Source organism: Artibeus jamaicensis, unplaced genomic scaffold (assembly GCF_021234435.1).
Source record: "Artibeus jamaicensis isolate MK-2021 breed Jamaican fruit bat unplaced genomic scaffold, CSHL_Jam_final contig_1582, whole genome shotgun sequence".
Classification (NCBI taxonomy): Eukaryota; Metazoa; Chordata; class Mammalia; order Chiroptera; family Phyllostomidae; genus Artibeus; species Artibeus jamaicensis.
Window position 1 is genome coordinate 75148 of NW_026521309.1, and position 12040 is coordinate 87187.

A 12040-nucleotide genomic window follows, 5' to 3' on the forward strand; every position below is an offset into this window, starting at 1 on the left:
TCAATCAGCCCTTCCAGGGTGTGATCCCTTTTCTTCTGTAGCTCTGACTGATCTGTCTTCACAACCCCCAAACAACCTCAAACGGGATACTCATCTATTGTCTTTATCTCCTAATGGGGTACGATTTACTGATAACACCTACCCTCTTGGCCTTGGTGCTTCTTCTATTTCTTCAATTCTTCCTCCCAAGGCTCCTCTGCTTTCACACATCAGAGTGTGTAAAAGCACACTCTGCTTACTGGCCAAGTCTGTGTTGACATTGCTTTGCATAGAGATGAAGTCATCTCCTCTTCATCACCCAGCATGCTACTACCATGCTCCTCTACTCAGTGTCATCTCCATACGCCCAGACGCAAAGCCTGAAAACCAGGTGACAGTGAACCTCTTCCCAGAGGAACCCAAGGGGAGCCACCCCAAAGCCTCCCACGTAAGCACAGTTTTTAAAAAGGTGAAACCTTTGTGCTTGCTATGCAAACAGAGCCTCGAGGCAATTCCCCTCCAACTCATAGCCATTCTTAAACCCTTACTCTACAGAAATTCTGGCCCCACCACCGCCTCCTCCCTTTCAGCATTTCCTTTGTCCAAGCCTATACACTAACCTCCACAGGACAAGACTTTCTCCTCTCCATTCTAGGGCAGGGCCTCACTGTCTCTCTGCTATTGTCAGAGTCTCCCCATCAGTTCGTTCCCTCCCTTCCCTCTCCTGCCAAGATCCCATTCGCACAATGCCAGCCTGGCAAAGGTCTGGCACCAAGCACAGGTCTGAGCAAGAGCCTTCAGTGGTGTCCTCATGCCCGGGAAGGCCTGCCCACTCTCTCACTTCTCTACCCAATGTGTAAATTTTCATTGTGGAAGAATTGGGGCCACCTGACAAGCTCAGGGGATGCCTTCGAGGCAGCCTTACAAACTCAGAGACCTAAAGAAACCACAAAGGATGGTCTAAAGTTAAAATACTAATTAAAAGCAATTTCTGGTGGGTAGTTTTGTCCTAGGCCAGTATTTTTCCCTAAAGAAGGTCAATCTTTACTTTAACTAAGCCTGTCTACCATCTTTTGCATCTATGATAATATATCTTTGGAATGGCAAGGTAGAATTCCTGTTTCCCCAACACCTAGAGCACAAGCTGAGGCCACAAATCCCCTCATTGTTATTGTTATCATGTTAACTGTTAACTATCCTTTACCCATTTATGTAAAAGAACTGTCTATTATTTCATCTTTTACTCAATCCGAGCCCCCACCTCCCACTTTCTCCTGCCCCCCTAATCTATCACTAATGGATTTCCTGTAACACCCTTCTGGCTCCTCCTTTGATTCTAATGTATAAAATAAGGTGATAAACTGCCATTCTCCAGAACATTTCTCAATCTGTTGAGTTATGGCTTCCCAGCAACTGTTGTCAGTTTCACCCAAATTAACTCACCAAAAATTCTCTACAGGTTTTGAATGTTTCTTACGTTGACATTTTCAAAAGTTCTTAGCTAAATTTTTTCTATTAAAAAAAAATTTTTAGTTAAAAAATGTTAATGCCTTTCTTTGCTTTGAGCTTCAAAGCTTCGCCCCAACACCAAAATTTATGGAAAACTTCTCTCACTTTCTTCAGCATCTCCGTTAAACACCACACTTCCTTCTGCCCGTCGGTACCTTAGCTGATGTCTGAGAATGGCAGGGGCAGCCCAGAGCCAAGGATAAACAAAGTGTCCACAGGGGTTCTACCAACGAATACTGTGGTCGGTCCAGATGAGGAACGATTTGGAAAGAGGGTGCGGACGTTCCAACGGACCCAGCCCAGCGCTCTCCGGGGCTGCAATCATCACAGAGAAGACTGGCAGGGATTCAGGACCGGGTCAAGAAAAGGAAGGAAGCTGAGGGAACTGGGTGGAGACTGCCACCCACGGCGGCCAGGCCTGGCAGATGCAGACCCATCCAGCGGGATCCGGGCCTGGGGGTTGCAGCCGCCAGGCCGCCCATCCCGCGCTCTCAGGTCCCCGGCCAAAAAGTAGTAAACGGGGTATTCCAGGGGGGTCAGAAGTCCCCGCGGGAGGGCCGACTCCCGGCCAGAATGACCTCTACCCACCACGCGGAGACCTCGCTGAGCCCGGGCCGAAGGAAAACGCGACCCGTGGGGAAAATGCACGGACTGGGGCGGGGGAGCGCGGCGAGGCGGGCGGTGCACCGGCGTCGGGGGCGTGGCGGGAGAGGGCGGGCCAGGGCCTTCCCCAGGCCCCGCCCCCGCCGGGGGCGGTGGGACCCAATGATGGACAAGCCTGCGGGCCGGTCACCGCACGCCGGGCGGTCGGGAGGGCTCAGCCGGGCGGGACGGGCCCGGGGCTTCGGAGGGACGGAGTGCGGGCAGGGCAGCCTCTGGGGGGGCGGGGCCTCGGGAGAGTAGCAGCGCTCCCAGCCAATGAGAGGCGTCAGCCGTCCCGTTAGCGCCGGATCCCAGCGGGGCGGGCGGGGCGGACAGCGCCGAGGGGATCCCGGCGCGGCCGAGGGCCCCGGACTCGGCTCCGCCAGGCGACATGGACCGGATGGCCAGCTCCATGAAGCAGGTGCCCAATCCCCTTCCCAAAGTGCTGAGCCGGCGCGGCGTCGGCGCGGGGATGGAGGCGGCGGAGCGCGAGAGCTTTGAGCGGACTCAGGTGAGGACCTGGGGACACCCGGAGCACCCGGGGCTGGGGCATCCGGTGAGACGCGGTGTGCCGGAGGGGCTTTGAAGGGAGTAGGTGTCTTGCAAGCCGAGTGTAGGACGGGGCAAAGGGACCGCTAGAGGGGGCATCTCGTGCGCAGGTCTGGGCGACCTGAAAAGGTCGGGGACCCGGGCATCCCAGCTGGCCTGGGAGAAAGGCAGGGCGGCTCCGAGGAGCTAGCGGGATCCGTGCGGCGCGGCTGACGGGAGCGGGTCCCGGCGGGATAACGGGGGCGGTGTCCGGGGGAAGAACCGAAAAGTGACAGAATGGAAGTGCCCTTAGGCAGGGGGAGTGCGTCGGAGAGCCACTTTGGGGCGTGAGTGTGGTGGCGAAGAGTGGGGCGCTGGGCTGGGGATGTGAAAGGTCGCGGATGTGAAGGGGTCGGAGCCCTTTCCTCCCCCGTCGATCTTTTCTCAGTTTGCATCGACACTCCCCCCTCGCCTATTACCCCCTTCCTGGTGCCTCCTGGTTAGCTCACACCACCCCCAGCTGTCGGCCCTCGGAGGCTGGGCCAGAGGGGTTTGAGCGGTGAGAAGGAATGTAGGAAATGCGAAGTGTTGCCCAGCTTGGAAAATAACTGGGGGCTGGGGGTGGGGGGGGGGCGTCCAGGGGCAGCAATGGATATGCTTGGCCCGACAATCCAATGCTGGTAGGATGAGCTAGCCTACTCAGCGGTGCCCTAACTTGGGGTCCGGATTTCATCCCCCAAGATGTGCCTGACAGCTAATAGGCAGACTGCCCTATTTGTCCAGCCTGACCAGGGCTGGGAGCCAAAATTCCTCTGTGTCATCAACAAAAAGCCACAATCCATTTTTACCTAGCGTTTTAATGCCTGGTGTATTGATTTGACTGAACTAAGCTGACATGTTCATAATGTTCATCAGCTCGTTTGTATGCAATATCCATTTCAAAGGGTGCAGTACTTTTAATCCCAGTGCCAAAATTGTTCAGGCAGATTGGTTCTTCACTCCTCCTCTCAGAGTGGAACCTTTGAAGATCCAGCTGGGCCTCCACTGCCAGAGGACTGGTTTCCCTGCTCTGTTTTGCTCCCCCCACCCCAAACTTTTAGATAGCAAAGATTGCGAGGGCCTGACTAAGTGTTCTATATATGGAATCTTGCAAAGAATAAAGCTTTGCACCCCGGGCACTTCATTCTCTTCCCTTCCCAGCCACCTCTGGCCCTTTGCAGTTATGTCTGGATGATGTAAAAGTAGGGCGTGTCCTCTTCTTGGGTCTTCCTACCTCAGGCGGGATGGGAGAGGTGGCCTTTCACTTTTGCCTCTCAGGGTCCAGCTGGGTTCAAGGCTTGTTCTCTGGCTTTGTGGACTGGACTGCTGAAAAGAAGGCAGTTTCCGTGCCCGTCTGTCTGCCTCTACTAGTTGCCTGGTCACTTGAGGCTTTTTGCCCCAGGAAACAGTGTGAATATTCTTCTCCTTTTTTTTAGATGGAAAAGGAAAATAAATAGGTGTTATTTTATGATACTCCATGCCTTCTCCAGTCTCAAGTAAGTAAAAATTGGAGCAATAAAGAAAACTTTGACCCATTAGAGTGATAGAAATTAGGTTTGTGAAAGTTTCCACCTATGACTGGCATGTTCCCTCACTATCCAGGGACAGCCCAATGGGGAGTCTAGATTATCCTGTGAAACACTTGTAATTGGCTAAATTTGACCTACAGTTGGGGGTAGTGGGGAATGAGGGGGTAGTCTGGCTCAGGAAAAGGGCGTTTTTCTATTGGGGGTTAGGAGAGTGAAAAAAAGAAAGCAATCCTAAAACTTCGCATTAGTCAGTCTGCAAAAATTTATTTTGTTTAATGACTACCTATCAAATATATTATGATACATAAAAATAAGTTAGAAAAATATTTTAAATGAGTTAAGAGACTGTGAGAATCAGCCAAGGTATAGTGATAATTGTAAATAGTGTTTGGCACTGTTCTAAGTACTTCATTGTATTATCTTTAAGCTTTACAAGCACCTATTAGGTAGGGTATCAGCCCCATTTTCCTGGAGGAAATGGAGGCCCAGAGAGGTTAAGTAACCTTCCCAAGGTCACACAGCTGAAAGTTGCCTTTGACTACTGGACTACTGGGCAGAGCACTGGCATTGGGGCTAGAAGAGGTTTGCATTTTATGGCTGGGCCTGTGGATAGGCTGTGTGGCCTGAGGCAAATTGTCCTTTCTAAGCCTCCGTTTCTTTATTGTAAAATAAAGACAATGCTTGTGGGGATTAATTTAAAGGATATGTGTCAAGGTATTTCGTAAACTGTGGAGCACAATTTCAGTGATTATTGCTATATATACAGTCTAACTGGGGAGATAAGACATAAGAAAGCACAGTGTAAGTAATCGTGAAGTTTGTGATTAACACTTCAGTAGAGGGACAGAAGTGTTACTAGGTAATGCAGTAATTACCAAGAATGTGTACATAAAGTACAGGCTGTGGGGAGTGGGGAGGGATAGCAGCCCTCACCCAGGACTGAACCCCTTTCAGCATGAGTTAGCACTTGCTGGGTGGAGGGGAGAGGATTCCAGGAATGGGAATGGCATCAGGAAACACCTGGAGGTGAGTGTGGATGGCACGGATTGACAGGGGTGGAGACAGAAGCAGAATTGGCCACTCCTACCTGCTGCCTACTGTCACCTTTTCTCTGGCGCCATCCATTACCTATGAGCTTCCTGAGACAGGACTGTGTCTTGTTTTTGCCTGTGTCCTCAGATGCCCGAGTCTTGTGTCAGTGGTGAGCTGGTTATAGTCGAGCATAGAAAATGACCGGTTAGCTCCAGGGGAGAAGCCCTGGCCTGGTTGGGTTAGTCAGCTGTGGACTACAGAGGACAACTGAAGCTACTTGCTCTGTTTCCCTCCAAGTTTTCCTCCTGGTTCAGCCTTGCCTCCTACATTCTCAGTCAGGAGCCTGCCCTGTGCCCATCAGAGGGTTCTGATTTCTCTGCCTTCCTTCTGGTCAGGCCAGTGTCCTGGTGGAGCCCTCAGACCATCCTTGTTTCCTCACTTCTGCCAGCCTCTTCCAGGAAGCCTTCCCTCCTCTGTTCTCCCGGCGTCACCCTCACACTCCACACTGTCCCTGTTCCTGCCAAAGTGGGGACCCCAGACCCACCTGCCACGGCCCCATCTCCAACTAGACCCCCGGTGTGTCCTCCATCCGGTCCATCACAAGCAATCTTCGGGCTCTAAGGAAGTGAAAAGTTGGTCTTGCTCTCTAAATAGCTGCTGTAATAGTAACCCCTTGCCTGGAGCACTTTGTAAAGTGCGTTTTAGCCATCACTGGGCTACATTGTGGTTAGGTAACATCTCCCTCACTTTATGGATGAGAGCTTGGTTGCTTACCTCAGGCTAGTGGTTGGTGAATAACAGGGCTGGAATTCAGACCCAGGATTCCAGGTTCCAGGTCTCAGGCCCCCTCCACCACACTGTCCTCACATCGCCAATTCAAGAGGGTGATTTGAAGTGAACTAGATGGGCTGCGACTCACAAACAAAATGCCCTGTCTGTATTTACTTAGCCAGAAAGTAGTTTTCTCTATGGTTTGTCTGTTTTCTTCAACATCCATTTAGTGAGTGCATACCATGGAAGGGACAGGGAGATGAGTATGACAAAGGAGACCAGCCCCGAGGAGCTCAGGGGGTGGGGTGTGGACCAGCCCCAAGGAGCTCGTCTATGTCAAGGACAGAGGACCTACAGCCCCAGCCTCACCTGAGTCCTGACCAGAGCAGGACCTGCTGAATCTGTGCCTGCATTTCAGCCAGTCCCAGTGGTCCTGTGCACACTGAAATTGCAGCAGCTCTGCTCTGTGGCAGGTGAATGCTGGGATCAGAGGGGAGAGGCTGGGGCTCTGGAAACACAAAGGAGCCTTTAGAAAGTAACAGTCTCTTCAGGTGGAGCCCAGCACAGAGTACAGAATCCCAGTGAATCACATGTTTGGAAGGGCCAAAAGATTTGGGTTCTACAGAAGAAGAGACAGAAACAGATATTTATTAAGGGGCTGCTGGGTGCTAGAAACATGTTAGATGTTTCTACCCATTTAATAGCTCATACGGAGAGATAACAAGTGACTTGGCCAAGATCACACAGTGAGTAAAGAGAAGCCTGGGCTTTAAATCAGACGGCCAAGTCTTCTTCTCCATGTAAGTCAGGGTGTTTCCGCCACCTCATTCACGATCTTCAGCAGATGATCAGCCTTCATTTCATCAGCTGACAGGTTCAAGGGTTGGCTAAGAGGGATCAGTGGTTCTCAGCCCTGCTGTACAGGGATGGCTTTTTACCTAAAAGCTACCCAGTCTCCTCCTTGCTCCCTTAGTTGGTATTGAAAATGTAGAAAGGATGTCAACAACTTTCTCTGGGTCCATGGTTTCCTCCCATTCATACTCATCATAATAGCCAACATTTACCGCATTTGCTACGTGCAGTTGCTGAAGGCCTTACATCAGGGCTGTCAAACCCATTTTCACCGGGGGCCACATCAGCCTCAAGGTTGCCTTCCAAGGACCGAATGTAATTTCAACTCCTTAACTATTAAGGAGTAGTTACATTTATACAGTCCTAAAATTATTTCGGCCCTTCGAAGGCACCCACGAGGCTGATGTGGCCCCCGGTGAAAATGGGTTTGACAGCCCTGCCTTACATGAACCACTCCTTTCAGTTCTTGCAACAAATTTATGAATTATAATCTCTATTTTATAGACGAGGAAATTGAGGCTGAAGAGGGGTTAATAACTAGCTCAAGGTCCTGAAGTAAGTGACAGAGCTGAGGCTCAGACCCAGGAAAACCAGTCCCAGAGCCCAGCCTTACACACTTCCCATCCCTGTGTGTCATTGCCTCACCCCCTCCGGCTATCTCCCGCCTTCCTCCCAGTAACTGTTGGGGTCCCCAAGGCACTGCCCTCACCCCACTTCTCTTTTGCCTCCTATCCACTTCCGCTGCCCTCAGCACCATCCGATGGTTTCTGGTCTCACCTCCATGGCGCCGATTCCCCACATCTCCCTCCTGACTTTCTAGCCCAACCGACCACTTCCTATTGGGCATCTCCCCTGGATAAACCACACACGGCCCAAACTCCACTCTTCAGCCTCTTCAGTCTCTGAATGCCCGTGTCTGGTCCCCATCATCTTCTTGGCACCAGTTCTGAGTCCTCCCTCCCTCTTGCCCTCAGTCCCATTCTGTTCCATGCCACTTCTCTTGTTCCTTTGCTTCGCACTGTTCCTGCCTTCATTACTTGTTGTCTGCGTTGTTGTAATCCCATCCGCCCTGCCCCCTAAATAGCCTGGTGCCAGATGGCTTGTCTCTAAAGCCCAACACTGCTTTCATAACTCCCTCTTTTCAAGAATCTTTGCTGGCTCCCCAGAGACCCTGCATGATGTGGCACAGCAGGCTTCCCAGTCCCTGTCCTTTCCAGGCCTTAACTCACACGTCTCCTTCCACTAGACCGCCCCTGAAGTCTGGTTTCTGCTAGATCATGTATTCAAGTGAGCAGGGTCCCTAGCTACTGTGCGTCTCTCCATTCACCCAAGCAAGCCCACATCTTGGCTTCCCTTCTAGACTGTAAGCTCCTGGGGGCAGCGTCTGGGCCTCTGGGCCTTGCACGAGGTAGGCAGTGTGGCCTGATTGCCAAACATGTGAGCATAAAACAGTTGGAGGATTTACAGGGAGCTTGGGTACTAACTGAGGCAGCCCCCTCTTGCAGAGTACTTTTCCTTTGCACGTTTTGGAGATTCTCCCTCTTTCTTCTTTGGTTGCTCCAGTGATTAATTCTTACTAGGTTTCTGCCCTGTGTGCCATGCCTGTGCACCCAGGGTGCCAAGGAAGTCCCTGCCCAGCTCCTGAGAGCTAGGCTGAAGAATCCACTTAAGAAAACACCTGCAGAGTCCAGAAACAAAATGTGGGCTGAAGGTCAATTATTTAAATTTCTGTAAAGTATTGAATACTTTATAAGCATTCCAAAAACATGATCTTAGCCTTCCCAGGGCTTCTTTCTTCTTCAGGTGGGACCTTTCCGAGCTAGAAGATATTACCAGGAAGGGAGACTGACTGGTGTAGTGTCTTGGGCACCTGGGTGTGGTTAATGGCAGTGGCCGTGTGCAGGGGCTGGCGTTTGCAGTAGGGTGTAAGGGATATTAGGATGAGTGCAGGGGAACTGAGAGCCCTCCCCTGGAGAATATCTGGCTCTGCTACTGAACGTCTTGTTTTAAAATGAGGAGGCTGGAAAAGATTTCTGAAGGTCCTTCCAGCTCTCAAATATTTTAGCTTATTTGAGAACCTCCTGTCAGGCTTTCACACTGCGGAGTAAGGGTGTGCATTTCTTCTGAGCTTCCTCTGCTGCCTTGGAAAGAATGCCCCCTGTGAATGGAATGGGGCCCAGGCACTGGTGACGAGGGGCTCAGGAGAGGATGCTGCTGCACCTCAGGAAGGGTAGGGAGTGGCTGTGTGGCTCAGGAGAGCAGATCCCTAGTGCCACCTGGGCACTGAAAGGGTTCCTTGCCTGTGCCTGTGATGAGGGCCCATTTATGCTCCCCATCCATTGGCATACTTATCCCATGAACTCGTGGAGGAGACCTGGGTGGGGTGTGGGGTGCAGCCTGGTGCAGCGGGCTGGGGGCCAGTGCTTTGCCTGCATTCAGAGGGCTGATGGTCTGGAGAGATGCCCACCTACAAAAGGGAACTTGTCAGCCCCACCTCTTGGCAGAGTGGGAGCTGCTTCCTGTTTTCCTGCCCAGGCAGGCAGGGAGGAGCCCTGTTCCCAGCTGTGGGCTGTATGGTACAGGGAGAGGGATGGGCAATGGAGGTGTCCTCTGGCTCAGACGTGAGAAGAGAACTGGGATCTGAAAGGTTGCTGCTGTTGCTTCTACTGTTAGTGCTGGGGCAGCTCAGGAAGCTGGTCTGCACAGTCCAGGAAGCCGGTGTGGCCGATGGCTTCTGATTTAATAACCACTAACACTGCAGTTATAAAGCACATTTACACATAACCTATTTTTAGGCACAGAATAACTGTGCAGTGGGTGATTGGGGTCAATTCACGTGTGGACACTGAGGCTCAGAGAGCTGACGCGACTTGCCTTAACAGCACTCAGGAAGAGGCTGAGCTGAGGCTTAAACCTGGTGACTTGGATCTCAGACTTTTCCTTTCCATATGTGTCTCCCTTCAAAGCTGAAGCGTGGTCTGGGGCTTTGGGCTAAAGTTCAATTATTTGAATAACTTAGAAAAGGTAGAGATTGTGTTTCCCCCTAGCTCTTTCTCAGTTGACTATTGGGACATTTGAAATTCCTCGCAGAAGAGTATTTTTGCAACATACATAACCATCAAAGGGCCTGTAAAAGAATGTGTAAAAAAGAATGTGTAAAGAATGTGTAAAAAAACTTATAAGAGGAAAAAAAAAGAAAAGAAAAAGGGCCACCTAATAGAAAAATGGGCGGAGGAACTTCACAAAAGAGGAATAACAAATGGCTCATAAACATAGGAAAAGGTGTGCAACTTCATGAGTAATCGGGGAAATGCAAATTGAATTACTGTGAGATCAGGATGGCTGAAATAAAAGTGAACGATGCCTGACAATGCCAAACGTTGACAAGGATGTGATGCGTGCAGACACTCGCGCACTGTGATGTGGCCGTACACTGGTACAGTCCGAAAACTGATTTGGAAAGCAGTCTGGTATTATCCTAAAATTGAAGATATACACACTCAATACCCCAGCAATTCCACTGCTAGCTACATACTGAATAGAAATGCATACATACGCACCAAGAATATTCGTAATCATATTTTGTAATAGCCCCAAACTAGAAACAGTCTAAAAGTCCATTGACAATAGATAAATGGTGACATAGTCTCTCATTAGGATACTTTACCAAAATGAAAATGAATAAAGTATAGCTATACTCAGCAACATGCATGAATCTTACCAAAAAAGGCAGAGCAAAAGGATACCGTCTGTATGCTTCCATCGACACCAGGTTTAAAAAGCAGGCAGATCTCCCATGTGGATGCCCCCGGGAGGTCATTCTCCCCTGGCTCTGTCTGGGTGACAGAAGGCAGCACAGGGCTCTGGCCCTCGATGAACCGTCCATTTCCACAACACTGGAGAGAAAGCGGGACCTTGTGTCCGCACCTGCACATTCCTGCACCTGCTCAGAGTCCTGTGGATAGTGACGGAGGAGACAAACCGTGTAGGAAACATCAAGAAAAAAAACCCTAAAAATTAAGAATATTTTTAAAAATAGGCAAAGCTAAACCAGCACTAAGGGGTGCTACTTAGATGGAGTAAAGAATAGAGGGAATGATCACCATGCAACTCCAGGCGCCGGCGACTCTGGGCGCAGGGAGGTTAGTGATCAGAGGAGCTTGGAGGTGCTGCCCCCAGCCTGTTATTGGCCTGGGCAGTTATGGAAATTTATTAGCTGTACATTTTTGTTTTGTGTAGTTATTTCACAAGATGAAAGTTTAAACAACAACAACCTCTTCCTAGTGAATAGAAGACAGTGTCTTAAGGAGGCCAAGGACCTGCCATGTATACATTTGAGGTCTCTTTCGAACGCAGCCTTCCCTGTGAAAGCATTTCTGGTGTTGCCCTAGAACTGGAAAGCCTCTGATTTCTGAATCATGCATATACAAGCAACTTCCGAGCACTGCTGTAACATGTAGCCGGGAAGTGGAGACCTGTCATTAACCCATTCATTTGTTCCTGCCTTAGTGGCAGATGGGCTCTAAGTTCCCCACTCAGCTTTTAGCCAGCTTCCCCCGCATCTAGCAGACGGCTTTACAGCAGCTAAGGCTCAGAGTATCTATGAAATACCAAATGGATTAGGTGGTAAAAAGTTCTCAGTGGAGAGAATGAGAGAAGAAAGGGTCTCCAGGCTCAAAAGAAATGCGTTTGAATAAAACTAAAGACCTGACGGTGGACTTTTGAAAAACAACCTGAAATTTAGTTCGTGTTGCAAAGATTTAGATCAAATCATGCATAAGGAAGCTATGATGAGCCGCTATGCTATGAGTGTCTGGGAGCTTGGGGAATGTCACCTGGGAACGAGGCAAAAACACCAACCTTCTAACAAAGGTTCTTCGACGTCTGTGGCTGTGTGGTGTATGGAGCCAGCCCACAGTGTGGTTGCTCTGTGTGTTGTGTCTCACTCCTCTGCCTTACGCTCCCTCTCCCATTTCGGCTGGAAGCAGTTGCCTTCTCTGTTCGGTCTTCCTTGGGTGTATCTTAACTGATGCCATATTCTTCCCTCCCATTTTCCATAATACTTCAGAAAGCACCGGTTCGAGCTGTGTGGTTTCTTCTTTGAACAACGTCCAGGGTAACGTCCCCCAGAGTAACAGGGCTCAGCCCAGGGCCTTTCA

At 50.3% G+C, this 12040-nt stretch overlaps 1 protein-coding gene and 1 non-coding gene across 2 annotated transcripts in view; both read left to right on the forward strand.

Moving 5' to 3' along the window:
* The first annotated feature begins 2433 nt into the window (after positions 1 to 2433).
* Positions 2434 to 12040, forward strand: part of HIP1 (huntingtin interacting protein 1) — a 139193-nt gene continuing 129586 nt past the window's right edge. The window contains exon 1 of the mRNA XM_053669419.1: positions 2434 to 2641. Coding sequence (XP_053525394.1) covers positions 2522 to 2641 — 120 coding nt within the window. The 5' untranslated portion in view covers positions 2434 to 2521. The remainder of the gene's footprint in view (positions 2642 to 12040) is intronic.
* On the forward strand, positions 10675 to 10879 carry LOC119056374 (small nucleolar RNA SNORA73 family). Its single transcript, XR_005083870.2, has one exon. It is a non-coding gene; the product is annotated as a small nucleolar RNA SNORA73 family (small nucleolar RNA).